General features: G+C 45.0%; 1 protein-coding gene across 1 annotated transcript in view; it reads right to left on the minus strand.

The window, feature by feature from the left end:
* The window catches only part of Ptdss1 (phosphatidylserine synthase 1), a 38144-nt gene extending 16714 nt beyond the window's left edge, over positions 1 to 21430 (minus strand). The window contains exons 1-7 of the mRNA XM_033760032.1: positions 21285 to 21430; positions 16711 to 16755; positions 13488 to 13612; positions 8004 to 8162; positions 6139 to 6290; positions 4567 to 4708; positions 2478 to 2590 (exon numbers count right to left, since the gene is read on the minus strand). Of these exons, the coding sequence (XP_033615923.1) occupies positions 2478 to 2590; positions 4567 to 4708; positions 6139 to 6290; positions 8004 to 8162; positions 13488 to 13612; positions 16711 to 16755; positions 21285 to 21372 (824 nt within the window). The 5' untranslated portion in view covers positions 21373 to 21430. The remainder of the gene's footprint in view (positions 1 to 2477; positions 2591 to 4566; positions 4709 to 6138; positions 6291 to 8003; positions 8163 to 13487; positions 13613 to 16710; positions 16756 to 21284) is intronic.
* Between the last annotated feature and the right edge of the window lie 814 nt (positions 21431 to 22244).

Below are 22244 nucleotides of genomic sequence, written 5' to 3' on the forward strand. Positions count from 1 at the left end.
GCACAGGGTCAGCTCTACGGTACACTCGCTGTCTCCTCTGGTATTCTTAGGACAAAGGTTTCTGATCACAACTGGGCAAGAAACAGGAACATTTTTGGGAAATTGGCCTTGGGAAACTGGACTGGAACCCCAGCCGCAACTCACATCACTGAATGCCAGGGCCTCTGAAGGCTGAAATGCTCAGAACAATTGAAATATGAGCCATAGACACCCTTTAAACTTGCCAGTTGCCACATTCAAGAGTACACATAAAACTCACCACAGAAAGATATGTTCTTTAAACCAGTATTTAAGCGGACATTAAATCGTTACAATGGAGCACTGTGCACTGCTTGTACTCACTCTGAAATAGTGTTGGCTCTCCAGTGCTTTTCACTGTGGACCGGCCACGTCTGTAGCGCTCAGCAGCCACACGTGCTAAGTGGCTGCTGATAGGACTGATGACTTGGAGTCTCAAAAGTAGCCCTGACACGCAGCCCACCCTCCTTCCAGGGGCAGCATCTGAATCACCTCATCTTTTGGGGTTACAGACTCCCTGAAGGATTTGATGAAAGCTACGATAAAGACACATAAAACGTGCCCACAAAATTTTGCATTGGGTGGGGCGACAGGGAAGGGAAGGGATGAAAATGGAATTAAGACGTGTTACGTGCACGTGCCCATGTCCCACGAGGAGCGGAGACGCTGACTGCACACATGTGCGGCACAGTAAAATAACAATAAAATGGATGAGAGGCGAAAACAAAAATAAAGAATTCTGCATTAAACTTCAGGTGCCTAAAGCACATCTATGAAATACCGCCTCTTTACTCCAGAGACCCCAGTGAATTCTAATTGTGAAGAGCAGGTTTTCCTCTCACTCAACATCTATTACCCAATCTATTACCCAGCTCCATTCTTCTACTTGCAACATTGCCCTTAGACTGGATTTTGTGCTATCAAGTTAAAAGTTTTTACTCAAAGTCTTCTCAAAGCAGAGTCACGTGAGTCTAACGAAAAGGAAAGAAAAGGGCGATGCAGTGCGTGTGATTTGTCTGGAAGCCTACAAAGCTACCTCTCCCATGAGACCTTGGCCTCTGTTAAGCAGATGGTGGCTCTAAAATTCTCTACAGTGCTTCTCAGTGCAACACACTGTCAACGCATCCACTTGGATGAGAACCACATCAAGTAGTGATAGGGCACAGAAAGTGGGTTGTCTGTTTGTTTTTAAAGAAGTATATAGAAATTGTGTTTTGGCAAAAATTTTGAGGTGCTCTCAAAAGTATGAAACACTGAATTTTTAAATGTTTAGTTTTTGCATTGTAATGTTAACCATATTGGAATTTTATAGCAAATCAGTTGTGATATGCTATTTTGTTTTATAAGAAGAGATTTCTTTCTCCTCTTATTGGCTTTATTGTTCCTAGTTTTATATAAGAACTGTTCCAAACCTTCCTGAAAACAATTGTGAAGTCTCTAATTAAATTGTTTTAAGTGTGTGTGGGGATGCAGGGCTCCAAAGCATGAAGGAGCAACAGCATTTATGAGATTAAGGACTTCAGCAGGCCACTACCCTACAAAGTTTCAAAGGGACACTTGCTACTGTCCTGTTTGGCTCATAATGAAAAGGAGAAATGGACATTGTGGCTTTAATTCCACAGGACTCAGACATGTCTTACTTGGTCTGTTCAATTCCAGATGTGGGCAAACAGATTTTAGGATAAGAAGAGATGCTGGCTGGGAAGTGAACCCCTCTACTTGGACAGCTTGTATGCATATTAAAAATGATGACACAAGTAACCCTACCGTTTCTGAAAAGCCAACTCTTTTTAATGCTTAGTATATTAACAGCTCTAGAAGACCTTCAGTGTGGCTACTGATCAAGGCCACTATTATATGTAAGTTATGAAACCCAAATGCCGCTTCCAAATAGGAAAAATGAAACATGAAAATGTCTGGCTTTGAACTTTACTGGGGCACTCTGTCCATGAGGGACAGTCTGTGAATGACATCTCCCTCCAAGCCCCATGAATACATAACACCCACACGCACCACAGCTGTCCTGCAAGACTACAAGGACAATAGCTTAATTGGATCTAAAAAAGCTAATAAAGTCTCATTCTGAAAATGTCATTTACAACTTCAATTCTACTATAAGCACTTCTGTACTTTCCAATAATCTCAATTTAAGAAACCTCAGTATCACTGCTACTATTTTTTTAAATAGGCTATAGAAGGAGAAAAAAGAAAAGCAGTGAAAGATTATGAAAGCATCTGAAATAATGAACAGCATTACTGGTGTGGCCTTCATTGATTATTCAATATTTTCTTTCTTTAAGGCCTTGGGAAATGTACTAAGGTCTGACAGCAAAACATGTACTTTGCACACTAGATGTTTAATTCCTTGAAAAGACATTTTTGTGGAACATCATGCTAGGCAGAAGATAGAGCAGGTTAGTTAGCATCTGCAAACGACAGCCAGGTTTGCACAGAATTACCTCACTGTGGGAGCCGTGATGCACCCAATGAAGAGAATTCTACACCAACTTAATGGATGACTGGCTTGGAACACAAAGATATGCTTCAAGAAGAAGGTGTTCAATTCAGTCAACTGAAAAGAAAGAGAAAAGATGAGTCTCCTGGTACATCACAGGCCAGCATTCCTCATGCAGACGTTCCAGTTAGAAATGACTGGTTCTGTCCTTAGCATTTTCAGAAAATACACAGGGTCTCCCTGGGGCTGCTATTCAAACTAGTAACAGCCAGAACCATGGAAATGCTGGCCAAGTGCAGGTCCAGGAGAGGAGCTGGGGGTGGGAAGAACACACAGGGCCTCGAGGCATCATCTACTCCTCGCGTTTCCTGCTTCACGTGACTGGCACGTGGCTCCTGTGATCCGCTGGGACAGCTGGGAGAGAAAAGCTTAGAGCAGGAGGCGTGACGCAGGTGCTGTGGAACACTTGCGCAGCCAAAGGCAGCTCTGTAAGTTGTGTATGAGAGGCTGATCCAAGGGTCACCCAGAGGCAGTGGCTCTCTTCCCTGAGGCCAGCACTACAAGGAGCACCTGGCGGAAGCACCAGACTACACCCAGGACGCCTGTGCTTTCCGCTCACAGCCTGGTTCCATGTCGCTATCCAGAGGCAGGGACGACAGAAAGGTCACTGCGCTTGGAGAACACATCACACGGTGTACTTCAGTTAAACAGAGCATATACTGTTTTCCCATAGCGCTGACTGCAGGGACAGGGATCACAGCCACAGGAAAAGTGTGTCTTCCAGAGGAACCATATTATCTCTCCGCCACAAATGCAAACATCCCTCCATAGAAAAGAAAACCTAAACCTTGTATGACATTTGCCCTGATAAGGCAAAGCTTGATCCTAATCTATTTACAGCTATTTACAGTTTTATAGAGTTATCCTTTGCTATCTTTGGAGAATGGTACCAGGACACCCAGATACCAAAATCCACAGAAGCTCAAGTCTTTTGTATAAAATTGCATAGTATGTGCGTTATCACCTATGTTCATCTTCTCATATATGTAAAATTATCATCCCTAGGTTACTAATAATGAATGTGATGTAAATAATTATTATACTGTGTAAATAATTATTATACTGCGTTGTTTATAGCGAGTAACAAGAAAAAGTCTGTACAAGTTCTAGACAGATGCAATATTTTCTTTCAAATACGTTCAGTCTGCATTTGGATGAATCCACAGAGGCAGAAAGCACAGGTATGAGGGGATGATCATTCTGACTTCTGCAGACCATGGTGATTATTCACCTATTCACATATACTTCTGTATAAATGGACTCATTTACCGAGACAGGCATTATTATTTTCCATGTATGCACAAGGAAAATCATCATTAAAAACAGGTAATGTTGTTTTCGTTTCTTTTATTTTGTGTTTATGTGTCTAAAACTACATTTCTCATGATTCGTAATGATCCTTTAGGCAAAAGCCAGTTGCCCTGGTGAAGCTTCCTGGGGATGGAAAGCTCAGTAAAGAAGCTGCCTCTAGAGAAAGGCGTTTAAGAACCCACTGCCAGGACCCCAGCTGCCTGTACCGCTTCAGTTAGGTAATGGTCCACCTGGAATCACAGCTTCTCTGCCCTCAGACAACACTGTGCAGGACCCACCCACCAAAGGCTCCACTCCCACAGGCCGATCTAGCTCTCAGAGCACTACCCAAAGTTGTGATAGCCAAGTTGGTATAATTCTGACCACTAAAGACTGAATAAGGAACGTGAGCAAAGCCTTCTCATTGGTTTAGTCTTGAGAATGAATAATCAATCACAAAAGCAATCCAGTGCCTAACTCACTGAGTGATAGATACTACACATGGCCTTTTCTAGGGAATCTAATCTGTCTTAAGCTTGTAATTGAAGGATCCCTTTTTAAAAATGTCTTCATGATGAAGCTAGATCTTAGGTATAACAAGAGCATTTTGCTTAATTATTCTATACATCAGATGCAGAATATCTTATCTTCTAGACTGCTACAACACATAAGCTAACACTAATCCTAAATTCCTAGAAAGCCTCTGTTTTCATTGTTCATCAGTTATGGGCATCTGCAAATACCTGCCAGATGATCATGAAAAGGTATATCCCGGCCACTCTCTGAAAAGAAGATTTGGGGTCAAACCATCTGACGTAGGTCCAGCTAGCAGGGGTGAACTGCAGAACGGCCCGTTTGATCTTCCCAGTGGTGGTATGAATGTCCCTGTAAGAAGACAATGGCTGCAGTGAATATCCAAAAGGATAAGAGGGGACAGATGAACAAGAGCATGAGAAAAAAACCCTTCACTGATTTTATATAACATGCTCAGATTTCTTTCCACTTGATTAGTCCTGATCAAAGGTATGGGTATGAGAAGGCAGGCAGGTAGCAGAGGAACACTGGATAGGGAAAGGCACCATAGAGAGCTCCTGTCTCGGTCAGGGTGTTGCTGACCCAGGGGGCTTCTTAAGATGGGAGCTGGTGACAAAAAACTAGAAAGGCATTAAAGACAACCAGGAGTCATCCCAGGAAGAATGTGGATGTCAGCAAGGACACTCTCCCCACCATGTCTGTCCCCCAAGGGGGCTGTTATGCTTTAGATCTAAAATGTCCCACATTCGGATGTGGGGCCTGGTTGGAAAAGGCAAGTTGCTGGGGTTGGATTCTTGCCCCCTCCTCCTCCTCCTTTCTCCATTTCCTAGCCTCCAACTGGTAAACAGCTTCCCTCTGCCATGCCATCCCGCCACACATCTCTACCACGGACTGAACCCACTGACACCGAATCAAAATAAACATCGATTTCATCTCCGACACGGGAAATGGCTAACACTGACTTTGGTACTCACTGCTGTGCCTGTACCTGACCATGCGGTTCCAAAGCCTTTGGAACTGGTTTTCAGGAGGAGTTTGGACAGTTTTGGACATTATGGCTAGAAAAGCCTTAGAGTACGTAAGCAAAGCTGGATGAAAGATTCTGGTTAGGGCAGAAGAGCAGAATGCTGCTAAGAAGGTGGACCTCAAATGCTAGGCTCAAGGAGATTTTGGTTAGAAACGAAGACTCTAGTTGAAACTGGACTAGAGCTCTGTAATTTCAGCACTCTCGGAGGCTGAAGCAGGAGGATCACGAGTTTGAACCCATGCAACATAGCAAGATCCTATCTGAAAAGAAAAAAAGGTGGAGGGGGTGCCAGGAATATAGTTCTGTGTGAAGGCCCTCAACTCACAACCCAGTACCACCACCAAAAAAAAAAGGGTGGTGGGTGAGGTATTAGAATTCTCTAAATAAACAAACTGAAAAAGAGAAAATCACAAACGATTTAGCATTTTCAGGGTGAATGCTTAAAATTAGGTTTATAATCATTTATGAGTTTCAACTGCTCATGTGGAATTTCTTCCTCGTCATTAAAGACTATACTCAAGGCTGTGTGGTGGCACATGCCTGTGATACCAGCACTTGGGAGGCTGAGGCATGAGGATTATCAGTTCAAGGCCACCCTAGACTACACAGAGTTCAAGGCCAGCCTGAAGTACCCAACGAGATCCTATTTCAAAAACAAAACAAAACCAAAGGACTGTACTCAAGATGATTTCTAGTACAGCACTTAAGCATACCTTAGGCGACACTGTAACTAGTGTTGGAGGGGAGGACTTACTTGAAGCTTGCCCAGTGGTAGGTTCTCATCTCTAAAAACCGGCAGACGACCATGCCCAGCCAGATGCCACCACCATTGCAGAGCAGGATGTCTAGGATGACTTGGTCCCACCAGCACTCAGCGAAATTGGGCAGGAGATGCATGAAGAAAAGCTGGGGAGCACAGACCATGACTAGGACAATGACAAAACTGGAGTATCATGCAGAAAGATACACTCTCTTTTGTATTTTATAGCACACTGTTCCAGAGAGTTGTTTCATTTCTTCCTAATGTATAGAAAAACAGTACTACAGCCTGTAATCTGATTCTTGTATTTATATTGCAGAGGATTTGGAAACTTTATCCAAATAGTGCTTCTTTTTAAACACTGGGCTTTACAGACAAGACGGCACCTCTTTTAAAATACATTACCAAGGGATCACCTTGGCCAATGATGACACAAGGATCCAGGAGGGAGAAAGGAATAAAGTTTTCATTCCCAACCACAAAGTATCGCCATCAATCCTCAAAATTGTTGACCTAAGAATTTAAGCTCAGTTAATGTGAAATAGGAAGAAAAGGTCTAAAGGAGGAGAAGTGGGAAGGGTAAGGGAAAGGAAAGAAGGGAAAAGAAAACAATACAAGAAAAGGAAAAAATGGAAGAAACAAAGTCCTTTTAAATAGGGAAGGGTGGAGGGGTGAAGGGAGGGTAGGGGAATGGGGAAATAGAAAGAACCAAGATACATCACGTAAAGGTAAGGTTCAAGATCCCAATGATGAATGTAACCATACTGTACACCTAAAATGTACCAATAAACTTAATGTGAAAAAAAAATTAAAGGTCAGAAATACTCCATTTCTGTGGGTAAATCAGTGATGAGCTGTGAAAGCCAAGGGTTAGCTCTGGTGACAGCTGCAAAGGCCGTCTCACCCTCCCCAAGTCACAGTGGTGCTGCTCTTATCGCACTGTGTGCGAAGAGCAAAGGAAAACAAGGCCGTGGGCCTCAAGGGGAAGCAGCCCAACCGGAACCACCAAGGAAGTGGCAAGTGTTACCGTGGAGACATAAATGAAGTACGGAGGGCACAAAGCAGATCCCTTCTAGGGACAACTGCAGGAGTGGTCTAGAAGGACATGTCGGAGTGGGGACAGTAAGAACAGGGACGGCTGATTTCAAGAGGCCTTCCATGATGGGAATGCTCCAGATGGGGCCACAGGAAGATCAAGGGTGGCACGGAAACTGTTTCGTCCAAAACATAAGGTGTGGCCAGCGTCCAGAACAGCCAAACTCTGCTGCGTGAAGACCTAAATGGCCTCGGGAAGGGGAAGTAGACTGTGGATGGAGCCAAGTTTTCTTCTCGAGGAATGACTAGTAACAATATAAGCCTGCACAATGATGAATTAGTTCTCCACATTTCAACTTTGCTAATAAGTTTTTAAGAGTATACTCTCTTCTCAATTTGACAAACTTGATCATTGAAACACAGAGCTCTACTACAAATCCATTTTTCAGCTATATCTTTGGATACCCTTGGAATGGCTGGACACCTAATTCTACTTCTCTTGGACTGGAAAGCACTGCATGGGGAAGCAGATTTATTTCTAAGCAGATCTCCTCATGGCCATTTGTCTCACTTGTGATTTTAACTTCCTTCTTCAGTTTGATTTTTATCTGTGTCACCTTAAGACTTGGGAGATAGAGCATACTTTATTAAATAAATGAGAATATGCTTTATTTTTTAAACAAGGGTATAGAATATTCTCAGGAGGCAGTGTAAACACACTTTTGAACTTGAAGTTGGCGATGAGACTGTAGCCTGATTAAGTCTCTTCTTCAGACACAGATGTGCAGATGTGTAGTCCTGGTGGCCCCCCAGCCCCGTCTTACCTCCGTTAACTCCCAAGTAATACTGATGGTCCAGCACAGCCCATAACTCCGGATCAACAAGGCCTTCATGGCCCAGCCCCAGAAGTGCCCAAATGCAAATATGTCAAAGTGGCTGACGATCCTCTCCCAGGTGATCACATGGCAGTTCACGGCGTACTCCTATGTCATACAGAAAGGGACTTACTGATGGAACTCCGGAAACCAAGCTGCTTCCAGGATTCAAACAGCAAATGAACAAATATGATCTGGTCAGATGATGTATGTCATGTTCAATATAAAAAGTTTTAAAAACAGAATTTCTGGACAAATATTAAGAGTTTAGAGGCAAGACATGCCTTGCTCTGAATTGCAAACATGGGGTTAAAATGAAAGCAAACTAATTTTCCAAAGTTTTACATTGTCTTAAATAAGTGGGATCTCACAGATCACGTCACCTGACCAGAGAGCAGTAACAGAAACTTCAAGAATCTCAATAGGTTTGGAAATTCTAGAAATCATACGTTAAACAGAAAACCGTATTTTTTTTAAATTTTAAAAAACTAAGTATCAGTAATACTAAAAATACCACATATGAAAACTGCAGTGCTTTAGCTAAGTGGAAGTTTAAGGAAAACATAAAGCCTTAAATGCTTGTCCTAGAAAAGAACTGAATCACTCAGCTTCAGAAATGAAAAGAAAAAGTGGAATAATCTCCCATCTCAAAATATATCAGATGCTACATAATTTAAGTGCAAAAACATCGTAACACATTGAGGAATTTGGACTCCGTTTTCAGTATCTGTTTGTTTTGAATACATCCTTTATTGAAGCAAAGCAGTTATGGTTGTACGACGGTACATTTCTCAGCAATCCCTACATTCCATATCCTTTTTCTCCCCAGTACGACGGTAAATTTCTCAGCAATCCCTACATTCCATATCCTTTTTCTCCCCCAAACTAATCTGATAGGAAGCAGTAAGAGTTGGAAAATATCTATTATCAACTAAATAGAAAAAATTCCTATAAAATATATTACAAAGTGTGAGTGGGAAATGTGGAGAAAGGAGGACAAAATCCACTAGGGACCAGTACAAATGAGGCTCCATGAGGAGAACAGTCTGCCCTCAGCTGACAGGGCAACACCCTGAGGCTGAAGGGGTGATGGATGTATCAGGCTGAGGAGAAGGACAAGATTCCTCCAGCCCCAAATTCCATCTCACTACCCTTCCTTTCCTCTGGAACAGGCTGCTTAGGGCTAGAAAAGGAGCAGGTCTGCTTTCAAAGTGGAATCACAAGTGGAGGCCTTTGTACTTCTCAGCTTCAATTATAGTCGGGCACATTAAAAAATCATAAAAAGCAAAGTGCACACATTAGCATTAGAATTACTAGTGAGAGCCCTCTGAAGTCCTCTGGTCCTGGGAAGGCCCTGGGGCACCCCAGTCTACAGTGGTTCCGGGATACCCTGAGGATGCTAAAATCTGGATTCTCCAGTCCCTTATACAAAATAGTGTCAACTTGGTACATAACATGTAGTCTCCCATTCACTTTAAATAATCTCTAGACTACTGATAATACCTGATGTCTTGTAACTGCTGTGTAAATAACTTTAGGGAGTAACTGTTTAGGGAATAACTGACAAGAAAAAAGTTTATGTTCAGTACAGGCAAAATTAGGCGCATGGGGACTGAGGAGTCTTTCCACTCTTGCACGTGTTTAAATTTTTCTAAATGTTGAAATTGTCTTAGGGTTCAATAGCCAACAATGATTCCTTTCAGTCTGCCTTGTGTGGACCCCACACTCCAAGAGTCCAGGGTACATGAGCTCGCCTGCGCCCCTCTGGAAGAGGTTCTGTTGTATCTACTACACAAAAGGCCGCTGCTGCAGACAAACACTTACAGATGATGTTTGCTCTCAGAGTGTGGCAGAGCCTTAGGACACATATTTTTACACAGAATCAATATTTATTTTATTTTGGAGCTAAGGACTGAACCCAGGGCCTTGTGAATACTAAACACACATGCCACCACTCAGCTATATACCCTCAGCCCAGAATCAATATTTGAAAGAGAAGCAAAACATCTAGACAGTAAGAAAAAAAAACTTTTTTGTAGTATTGTGGAATTGAACCCACTTCCTTCCTGCTGAGCTGCATTCCCAGCCCTTTCCTAAATTTCAAGATAGGATCTAAATTGCTAAATTGTCCAAGCTCATGTCAAACTCGGAATCCCTCTGCTTCAAGAAGCCTTCCCGAGTCCTGGGATTACAGGCAGCATGAACCATCACATTTGGTTAAAACTTCGCTTCTAATAGGATTTCAGTAATGTCTCTTACCTCAACTGAATTTATAACAGAAATTCTAAGGGTAAAAAGGAGCCTGAGTTTCACTGGCCAGAATCTATCGGGGTTAGGAATGGGTGGCAGGGTGAAGTGGGGAAACTGGATGAACTCAGGAACCAGTGAATCACAGACTTTCTGTCTCATATGAAATAAATTGTCCCTTTCCACAGATCCTATAAAAGAGGTATTTCTCCACAGCCACCAATGAATAGGTCCTCAGAATCGCGCAAAACTGTTTTAAGGAAGTGGAAAGTGAGGAGGGACGGTAAAGATGGGGCATTTCAGTCGTCGGCCAGAACTCTAGAGGCCTCAAGCTTTGGCATGGCAAGAAAAAATTAGCCAATACAGGAAAAGGAGCTTTTAAAGGACAGTTGCAGCCATCTTGGAGCTACGGCGGTGACATTCAGGTGTCCCTGCATTGTCAAATCCCTAGGAATGCTACATGGAAAGAGCACTATTCCATAAGGCTTCTTCACATCACACCAGATCAAGGGAGACAGCAGCAGACTCCCTGCATGCTGGTTCACTTTGCTCAAAAAGCTTACAAAAGTTGTTTTGGAAAATACTGTACTGGGACAATCACTGTTAAGATTCCTGTCAGCATGGAAATACTTTGTACGTAAAACTATATACTTAAAGCACAGCTGAAAAGAAAGGAGCCAGTTTGGGGGCTGGTGAGGGCTATCAGCTCGTGCTCTGAGCAGGACAAACAGCATTTTAAGCTGCTTTTTCCTCCTCTGTAAGACATGGTATGAATACCTATATGCACGCACCAGGCTTATACAGAACATATATCAAGCGCCCAGCAGTCTCAGGAATTGCTCTTACCCCTACTGTTTTCAGTTTCACCACTGCTATACTTTGGGTCTGGAATATCCCCAGGGGGCCTTGTAGTAAAGGCTGGGTGTATTTGAAGAAGGGGGAATCCGTGCGTGGTGGACTTGGTAGGAGGCTCCAGGGTTTGGGGCTGTATCCTCTGAGGACTGTGGGAAGCCAGTCTCATCTCCTGCTTCCCAGCTGATAAGAGGTGACTGCCACAGGCTCGCACCAAGATGTGCCGCCCTGCCACAGGCCCCAAAGCAACAGGCCCAAACAATCATCAACTACACCACAACTATGAACCAAAATAAATCTTTCCTCTTTATAAATGGTTAGCTCAGGTAATTTGTTACATCAATATTAGACTGATTAATACAAATATTGTCATCATTATGAGCTGTTGGTCATCCTTTGCCATTCTTTTCCTTAGACTCAGGAATCCCCGGACTTTTCTTCCTCTGACTTACAAATTCTGCAATCTTATTTTTGTTTAACAGTGTCTCTTAAGAAGGCTAAAAATTTAGAAACACCCTCCCAAGAAAGACCTGTCCAGCATCAGCTATGGTGAAATGATCACTTCTTGGACCTTTTATTAAGTCCCTTCATGGTATTTCTTGTTTGTCAAAGCAAGTATTGTATGTCATTGAAATTCCCTTGAGCATCACCAGGTTTTCTTCAACCTGTACCAAATATTAGACATTACAAACAAAACAGACATTACAGTATAAAATAGTGTGATTTGATTTTAGTCTTTCTCTCTGGCTCTGGTTCCTGGCACGAAGCTTTTAAAAGCCCTTGTGATTTCCTAAGTGTAAGGGTGTTACCGGAAGCATCTTTTGTTCTGCTATTGGTTTTAAGCCCTAATCACTAGTGACGAGCATTCTCTGTTCTTGTGAGGTAACTCTTGGCACCAGAAAACCAAGCCTACGCACAGGCTTAAAGCCTTCAGACCCACCCTCATCCTGAGAGAGGGGAGAGGACCGGAGATGTCAGTAACAGTTCATGTCCATGCAATGATCTCTCTATGTAAGCCCCTGATCTGCAGCATCTGGAGAGCTTTGAGGAAGGTGGTGGTCACATAGTGTACCCGAACTCCATGGGGAGTGTGGGAGCCTCCGGGCTTCTTTCTGTGCATCTCAGCATGTGGCTGCTCATCTGTGTCCTGTATCGCATCCTTTGGGATAACCTGGGAAACCTCAGTATTTCCCTGCCTTCTGTGAGCCATCATAACAAGTGAATATTCTGGGAATTTCTGGTTTGCGGCTGGCTGGTCAGAACAGATCTAAAATGTGGGTAGTCCTATCGGACTGAGCCCTACATTTGTGGGATTTGACATGGACTCCAGGTAGCACCAGACAGGAATGAAACCCTCCATCCTTCAGCTGACGTCAGGACAGCTCGAGAATTAACTGGTGTGGGAAACTCCCACACAACTAACTGGTCACAGAGGTGTTTAGGATGAGGGATGTGGCCGGACCTAGATGTCCTGCAAGAGCCTTGGTGCATAGGCAAGGGTTTGGGAAGGTGATGGGTTTACAGGGCCCTTCCCTGGCTTGCTGAAGGAGGCAGGGCCTGGTCGGAAGAGGTGGTCATGGTGTGGCTCCTTCCTTTGCTCCCTGCTTCTCTACCCAGATGTGAGCAGCTTCTGTCCTGCCTCGGAACCAGCCAACTACAGACTGAAACCTTTACAAATTGTGAGCCAAAATAAACCTTTCCTCCTTTAATTTATAGGTGTTGGCTACTGTGTGTCAGTAGCAAGAGGCACTAATAAGACAGAGAGCATAAGAAGAAAAAGCTGATTTTTTGCATATGAGTAGTCTCTTCGGTAAGTCAAAATAGAGAGTCTTAGCCAAGCATAAAAAATGTCTCATGTGGTTTAATTACAAACGAGTCATTATAGTGGGGACTTGCGCCACTGGGGCCGAGGGGCAGAAGCAGATAAATCCTGTGTTGGCTTCCTGCTGGGCCACATGGATGTCGTCACTTGGCTTCACTTATAATGAGCCCTCAAAATATATATTACTGTTTTTATTTCTTAAAAGGGACAGGCTAGTGAATACTTCACCTAAAGTCCAACAGTGGACAAGCGACAGAGGCAAAATTTAGGCCCAAGCTGTCTGGTGACAATGCTGATTCCCACCCCCACATACACCTCTGCTTCATGAGATTTCATTTCCTAGGACTGCCTCGCTTCTGGAAAACCATGTCATTCAACGTCCACACAGAGTTGTGGTTTTTAGCGGTCTGCACAGGCAATACGGAGGAGCAACCTGAAAGGATGCAAAGTCTACTACCTCCTACACCTGAGAGTCCACCTGTTTCTCTATGAGACCATAGACCAGTACCTACCATGACATCCGCTTCCCGGGTGGCGTATCGAAGATTTGGGTCTAGCCAATACATTAGGGATTTAACCTGCTCGAAATTCAGGAAGAGGAGAAAGACCAGGAACAGGAAATAGAGCACACTGAGACCTGAAAGAAACACAAACAGGCTCAAGTTTAGAAAGACGCACAACATACATTAGATACCAGTGCTTACTGACACTACTTGCACAAACACTGCCACACAGCCCGTTGAGGCCCTAACACAATCACCCACCTGGTATTTTCTTTAATGAGGGAGGCCCGGCCCAGCCCCAATTTAGCCTGAGGGGGTCGGTACAACTGTCTCTGAGGAAACAATGCTGGAGCTGAAGCCTGAAGGCCCTGAAAGCAGGCACTGCAAGACAGAAACGTCCAGGACCTACAAGTGGCTGCAGTGTTCGAGAAAGGGCTACTAAGTGACAGACGGGCTTGGGGGCCACAGCAAAGATTCCGACTTTCTCTGCAGGAAGCCAGTAAGATATCTACGTGCCATTTCAGGAAGCTGAGTGAGAAGGCGAGAGGAGAGCCAGGCTGAGGCTGCGTGGGGCTACTCATCTGGAGGCCACTTCTGTGTTCCAGGTTTGGGGTACCACGGGGCTCAGGGCCACTCATCTGAGTGAGACTCACCCTCCAGATCAGCCCTTGCAGGCCTTGTTTATTGTCACATTGTATCATAATTGCTATCCCAATAACCACACCGTGTCGTTTAAAAAAGAAAAGCTAGTGACACATTTCAAGAAGGCCTGTATATTACATTTCAGAAAGATGTGAAACAAACTGGAGCGCGGTCATTTATTTCTGCTGAATCCCTGCATTTAAAATGTTGATGGGGGGCATCTCAACACTGAGACCAGTGACCTTGGATCACAGTTCCCCATCCAAACTTGGCTCAGTGCTAATCTCCACCGAGCTGCAGAGGAGAAGGGAATGTCCAGGGTCTGCGCTGGACAGGAAACGCAGCGTAGGTGCATGCCGCAGCTCAGCGGCTTCCTGGGCCAGTGTTCAGGTAGGTCCTGGGGGAAGGAGCACCTCTCCGGTGTGCGAATTACCTCAGCTGTGCACTTTTGCATCTGCTGTCCTTCCACATTTTCACCTTAAATCAAACTAGTCCTTTCTCAAATTAGGGTCGTGTTGAAATGACTCTTGCAAGACAGAAATTGCCTGTGGTGAAGGTGGTGTTTTTTTGTTTGTGGTACTGGGGACTGAACCCAGAGTCTTCACTCTGAGTTGTATCCCCAGCCCTTATTTATTTATTTATTTATTGAGATGGGGGCTTGCTAAATTGCACTGGCTTGGTTTAAACTTACGATCCTCCTGCCTCATCCTCCCAGAATGCAGGGATTACAGGCAGGCAGGATACAGAGGTTTTTTTAAAACTAGACTTCAGGGTTGGGCTGTGAGGCCTGTGAAGCCTTGGTGACTTTAAGCAGAATTATGTAGATGTGAGTGTATGCCTGTGTGCTGGGGAAGGGTCTACTGAAATGGAAAAAACAAAAGTCAGAGCAGAGACTTAATGGTCTCAAAGCTTGGCAGAGACTGACAGTTCCTGTCTAAGGCTTGCCCCCCTGTGACACCCAGGAAGGTCACTACGCCTGCCAACCTCCCTGTGTCTTAAAGATAAGGTATAAAAACATTTACCTCCACCTCCCTACCCTTTGCTAAATTCTGCTTCTGTAAAATTCTGCTTGCTCCCCCACCCTGGCTAAAGAATAGATAAACAGGAGAACAAATTTAGAAATGGGGCCGAGGCTCAGAAGGTGACTTCTGCTGGGTGGGCTTGTTAGCTGGTGAATATATTTGAGTATCGATCTCTTCTGCCGGCCCTGTGAATGCCATTTCACTAAAAATCTCGTCAGTTTATCAAAGAGCCCCATAAAAGCTCTCAGATAAGAAATAAAAATGCTCATTACCTACAATGATCACCGAATAGGACAAAAATCAGATGTGTCCAACTAGCTGAAAGTCACTTACAACTTCAAGCACCACTTGATTAAGTCCCTGAGAGGCAGGAGGCAAGCAGGATACAGTCAGGATTATGTTTTTTAAACTGTCAGTGGTCCGGATGTCCTCTGCACCCACACACGGGTAAGCCCTGGCCCACAGCCTCACGCTCCCTCCCACCTCTGTCCAGCTCCAGGACTGCCCTCTTCCTCTCCCCTCCTAGGCCGGGCTGGCTGGGGTGCCACATTCTTTCTGAACCAGTGGCTATTTTAGCAGCCTTTCTCTTCCCCTGGAATGTCCCCTCCCCCAAATCCCTGTACACTTAGATCCTTCTTTGCATCCAGGTTTTTAGATTAAGTGTAAGTCCCTTGGGCCTCCTTTCATCACAAGATAAAGTCACCTCACCCAGTTTTAACCAACTTCCTGGCACTTAGTGACAAGTGATAATTTTTGATTACTGACTTCATAGTTTGTTCTCAATAGCTGGCCTCCCTTCCCTTACTGCAAGGGCAGGGCCTTGTCAGTCTGGTTCTCCCTGGTGGCCTCTGGGCCTGCGCAGTGCCTGTCACAACCCGTTAGCTAACAGCTGAGTTACCTATGATCTCTGAAAGCTGAAAGCAAAACAGGCAGACTTTGACAAGTTATCCATTAGAGTCTTTTTACATTTGCACACAAGATTACATTTTCCAAAACCTAAAATAATTTCTTTGATATCTTATTTAGACAAGACAAAGCTAAATAAAGTTTGCAAGATTTATTTTAAGTCTCCTCAGATGATTTGGACTTTAAGTACCACGAAATGAGGTAAAAATACGATACCCTGTGTTTATATGCTTATCAACAAACTTGAGTTCAAATGAGGGCTCTTTGTCAAAAGACCTCCTGTTTCCAAGTTCTTTCCCATTCCCAAGACATGGGGTTGCTGGGTTTTCGTTCCCTCCTGGATGCCGAGAGGACAGATGTGTTCACAGGATGTCCCTACGGCTCCATGATGCTAACCAGCAATACCTGCCTAAATATAATCCTGAGCACATCAGGAGGGGGGGCAGGTGGAGCAAGAACAGCTCCCACTCTAGAGAATTTAAACTTTCTTCAGTACTTTATGCTAAAGAAGCTTAGTAGAGGAAATTATGCTAGGAATACCAAAAAGTAAAAAACTAAAAATTTTCATGGTGGAGTTGTGTAAATAAAAAAAAAAACTGCTACAATTTCAAAAACAATTTTTGAAAAACAATACCTTTTTACATCTACTAATAGTAACTCACCAAAAACCATTCGCCATATGGCTGGATGAGGTCGGGTAAATGGACCTGTAGACAGAAACCAAAGTTAGAATGAACTGGTTTGAAAAGGGAGACAAAAACTAGACAGGGCAGAACATCCACATATAGATAGTAAGAAACAGCTCTCCATTGTTTCCTCTAGACTACAGAACATTTTGAGGCTGAAATCCTTTACCCACATTGTAGCAACAGGCACTGCAACATCTCAGGCATTATCTCCACAACCCAGAGTCCTGAACTTCCTCTGCACAAGTGGAAAAGCACTTCCCATGGAAACAATGTTGTAGTAGTAAGTAGGTCACCAAACTGACCTTTGTTTTGCTTCTTTGGTGTGTGTATGTGTGTGTGTGTGTGTGTGTGAGTGAAAATACATATTGTAACTTCACAAGTGAAATCCCCTAGCTGTCCCAGAGGCAGGTAAAGTGTTCAGGGCAGCCCAAGTGTGCCTGTGTATGGGTGGGGGAGTTGGACACTGACACCTGTAATCAGCCCGCTAGGAGGCAGAGGCAGGAAGATTACAAGTTTGAGTTCAGCCTTGACAACTTAGTAAGACCCTAAAAAAAAAAAAAGACTCTTCAAAGAGTGGGGCCAGTGAGTGGGAAAGCCAGGGGGTCACAGAGCGAGAGAAAGAGGGCAAACACTGTGCCTTGAAAACAAGTGAGATGCGGTGAACTCTGCAGCACAGTGGCTTCTGTCTGACACATGGAAACAAAACACACTGGGAACACAGCAGACAGAGACGGCAGCCAGTTCAGACAGATTCCACATGATGGAACCCGGACACAAGCGACACACAACTCCTTCCTCTTTTATAGAAGGAGAGCGGGAGTAGAAGAGGAAGGGGCCTTGACCTACTAAATCAATTTACCACTCTCAGCAGGTCACGACTCAGAGAAAGACACTGCCTGGGTGGCACTGAGAATGTCTGGGGCTCCCGTGCCCTCTGAAGAGCCTGCCTGTCCTCGAATCTCAAATGCCCAGAGGAGAAACGGGCATCTCACTGGCTGGGTCTGGGCCTAAGGTTGTGCCTGTGTGGTGTGGACTGGAACTCAGCAGCAAGGAGGAACTCAGGCCGGGACGCAGGGACAGAGCAGGGCAGTGCGCACCTCCTGGGATCCCCTGGGGACCATGGCAGTGACAATTCCATTAGAGTCCACTGCAGAAGTGACAGCAGGTAGGCAATGTGGCTAACAGGCTGGCTGGAGTTTCCTCCTTAGACCAGTTCTGGGTGTCATACCTCTCCCTAGAAGTGAGATCTGGTCACCAAGCCCTCCTACCTCTGTAAGCCTGTCCACGTTTTTTTCTTTTTCTTTTTTTTTTTCCAGGGGTGGGGACGGTGGCGATGGTTCTGGGGATCAAACTTGGGACCATGCACTTGCCAGGCAGGTGGTGGCACCAGAGCTAAATCCTCAGAGCTCCCTCTCTTTTTTTTCTTTTGAGATAGTCTTACTATGTAGTTCAGGCTGGCCTTCAACTCCCTATGACTGGCTTCCAACTCATGGCGATCCTCCTGCCTCAGCCTCCCAAGTTCTGAGATTACAGGTATGTGCCACAGTGCCCAGCCAACCTGGAACCTTGCTGGAAGAAAGGTTACACTGTAATTTTTATTCTGCTCTGGAATTCAGTGTAAAAAAAGGATGAACACTACTTTATCTACTTTCTTTTGATTAATCAAGTTTAACTCATAAAAATCAGTTCTGAGGGGCGCCAACTACCCACACCTATTCCATTCCTGAGTTTAGCCAATGACAGCTCAGAGTGACGGCCAGGTCCCTACTTTCTCTAAATGCATCTGATGCCTGTATTTTGGATATCTGGAAGGGCGAGGCGTGCTCAGAAAGGGACGTATCCAAAACCATATCTGAATCTGTTCTATTTCTAAACTCTGACAGTGAAGGTTTGGAGAAGAGGACACTTGTGGTTTTTCTAATCAGCTGCTTCTTTCTCGGAAAGTTACAGAGAAGCACATAAATCAGAGTCCATTTCCAGGTAAAGTAACAGGTCCATCAGAAGTCGCTGGGGAACTAACTGCTGGCTAACACTGCCGTCTTCAATGCAATCTCCTCTTGCAAATGCTCTTCCCCGCTGAGGTTAGCAGATGGCTGTTGAATGGCTTCTGTGTGATGGTGGCTGCCTGGTTTGCAGTACCATTAAATTTACCTTCAGGGCATGACATGGGACCACAGCTTTCTCTATGGTTTCCTCTTAGGTCCAACTCTAAAATTTTATGACCTATGATTTGGCCTGCATCAGAACTCCTGGCCCGATCGACCTTTACAATCACCTACATGGATGGTGTCACTGTCCAGAGCAGCGGTAATCAATTCACTGGAGCACGCGTGTGTGTGCTCCAGGCTGTGGACTAAGATACCCCTAGCCTGTGACCTCTGAGTCCTCCTGGCCCCTTGGGGGTGAGGACCCTACCGTTACTCCACTGTGCAGATGGGGAACTGAGGCCTGGGGAACCTGCCCAGGGTCATGCAGCTCCTGGCCCCCCTTCCCCTCCGCGCTCAGGGAATACACTGTCAGTGTGTGTTGGGGGAAGGAGCTCCTGTGCATCTCCTGAGGGCTCCACAGAGCTGGGTCACTCAGGAGGGACAGCAGGCAGGGAGTCCTGGGGCTGGAGCTGGACTGGCCGGCAAGCAAAAGGACAGAGAGGAGCAGGGCTGCTGAGGCTGGTGACACTGCAGGGCAGGAGTGGGGAGGGCCTCTCATGGCCTTGCTCTAATGAGGATCAGGATCCTTTGGGGGAGCAGGGAAAGGGCAGGAGCACCTCAAGAGGTACAAACCCACTACTGCCCTGGGGTCTTTGCCTACAAAAGGTGAGAGAAGGTATACAGGTGGCCCTTCCAGGAGGTAATGACAAACCCCATCCAGGCTTTTTTTCACATATCATATCTGCCTCCTTTAGGGTTAAGAGGCTTGTGACAACTGTCTGTTGACTTCTGGAAAGAAGCCTTGATTTTATTATTTTTTTTTTCTTTTTTGATACTGGGGATCAAATGCAGGACCCTGCACTTGCCAGGTAGGTGCGAGGTACCACTGAGCTAAATCCTGGCCCTATTTTATTTTGTAGTTCAGGCTGGCCTTGAACTCACTATATGTAGTCCACAGTGGCTTCAAACTCAAACTTGTAGCAACCCTCCTCCTTCAGCTTCCTGAGTATCTGGGATTACAGGTGTGTACCACCACACCTAGCTACAACCTTGAGACTTTTAAATGTAGTATTTCAAGTGCATTCTAATAGAAATACTCACTAAAATACCATTTCTGTCAAAGACAGTTAACAGTGGTTAAGGAAAAGAGTGAAGTATGGAATTGGCCACTTTTCTGTACTGTGAACCCTGATACCTTTACTCACTTGGGCCAATCTACCCTCAGGTATTTCTGTCAAGTCCCCACTGAAGATCCCAACTACCAGGGGTACGCGATGGAGGAGCCATGCTGGGTAGCACGCGGGTACTGCTATCACAGCCTGAGAACACTGAGTTCATCCCCAAGCCTCACCCACACAACCGACCTACAGACAGGCAGCTCAGCGGGCCTGCAAGACAGCTTTCCCTTCTGTCCACTCTCCCTCGGCCTGCCCTTCAGGTTTCCAGAATTGCAGACGGCACCCCTCCTGGTGGGCTTCCAATGGAGACCTTGGGCTCTGTAAGCAGCAACGCAGAAACCAATACTGTTTCTCTTCTGTGTTGCAGTTTTAAGAGACATATTTAAAAATTGCATGTTCTATTTTCTTTATTAAACCTTCCATCTAGGAGCCATAATTTTGAATCAGACATTAAGAGCAAGCTTGATTTCAAAAGAAATAAGGGGGAAAAAAAAGAAATAGTCAGAAGGTCTTTGTTGGGAGGAGAGCTGGCATTTAAGACGCTACCTCAGAAACTATCATATAAGATCACCGCTTACTCACCAGAAACAGTCGGAACTGAGTAATTAGTGCAAGAGATAGAACCTTAGGGAAGTATAATTCTTTGAACAAAGCCCAGAAGTCGTCTAACAGCAGCACATTTATATCTCCTCAGGTCACAGGGCCCCTGAGAATCCCTCTTAGCTACTGCTTCTCTTGATTGTTGTTTAAATTCTCTTAGGAAAATCTAGAATGAAATTATCTCTAAGCAAATTTCAAACCTAAGGCATAATTACCCCTGTCCCCGGCCATACTGGGGATTGACCCCAGGCCTTTGCACTGAGCCACATAGCCCCAGTCTCCCTCCTCCTGTTTGAGACGAGGTCTTGTTGCTGCATTGCCCAGGCCAGGCTTAAACTTGCCAACCCCTCACCTCAGACTCCGAGTGTGAGATTACAGGTGTGTGCCACCAGACTCAGTTCAGAATTACTTTCAAAAAAACAATGTATGGAAGCAGAAGGCAAGAGAATGGGAAGGGAGAAGGGGATTTCTTTATTCTTTTACTTTAAAAGATGGTGGATCTTCTGGATCATTTGCAGCTGTCAAGAAAACGTGATTAACATGATCTTAGCTCAAAGAAGTCAGAGATAGAGGATACAAAGGGTGATAAATACAGGAAAATCAGGAAATACGGGTATTTTACCTGTGAGGGGCCTCTTGAAGAAGTACTGAAACTGGCTGTGGTGGCACACACCTGTGATCCCTGCAGTGCTCACTGCCCACCACTGCATGTCCACGCCAAGACCATTAGGGCAGAGAAGCCCAGGCCAGGACCACCTGCTGACGATGGCTGAAGTGAAAGAGGGACAGGCTGGGTCTCTGAATGCCACTGAGCTGCTGAAATGGCCAGGCTTGGAGCCACCCTGTCTGCATTTGCTGAAGACAGTTTCACGTGGCTTTCCTATTACTCGGAGCCAAAAGCATCCTGAGTAGATGCTTAGAGAGGCAAGGACCTTCTTTGTTATACTCTAAAAAGAACTGCAGGTACGTCCCCCCCAGCCCCCATGAAACTGATCAACACTACCACACAGATGGCATATCTGAACTCACACATATGAGCTGAGAGACACGTAGTCACAATTAAATTTAGGCCTTTACACAGACATGCAGGGCAGCCTTTACTAGGTCAAGGATAAATCCCTTGGAAGTTGCCAAGACAGAATCATTCTGGGCATGCCATCTACTCTGAAGGAGAAGGCAGGCTCTGGGCTGCTTTCCCCATTCATTTTCATTACTTAACTTGGGCCTATTTGCCAAGATGGAGAGAAGGGGAAATAAGGTAACAAGACTGGAGCAAGAGGCAGCATGTGTATGCCACTTGGAGAAGCGGCCATTCAGCATCACGTCTCTTGGAATGGCCAGAAGTCTGGCCACACAGCCACACAGCCTAGGAACACTGTCCTCAGTGGCCCTGCCAGCAACCCAGGACCTCTGCGGGCCCTCCCAAAGCTATTCCTAAGGTAAAAACAGTTGACAACATTTATGTAGGAACTTGTACTTTGACTAACTGATTTAGGCACTTTCCTGTCTCTGGGACAAAATACTGGACACTCACGACTCAAGGAAGCAGTGGGTTCAGTCCATGGCTTCCTGGCTCCAAGGC

The sequence above is a fragment of the Fukomys damarensis genome, unplaced genomic scaffold, assembly GCF_012274545.1.
Source record: "Fukomys damarensis isolate Sample0158 unplaced genomic scaffold, DMR_v1.0_HiC HiC_scaffold_5, whole genome shotgun sequence".
In the NCBI taxonomy this organism is placed as follows: Eukaryota; Metazoa; Chordata; class Mammalia; order Rodentia; family Bathyergidae; genus Fukomys; species Fukomys damarensis.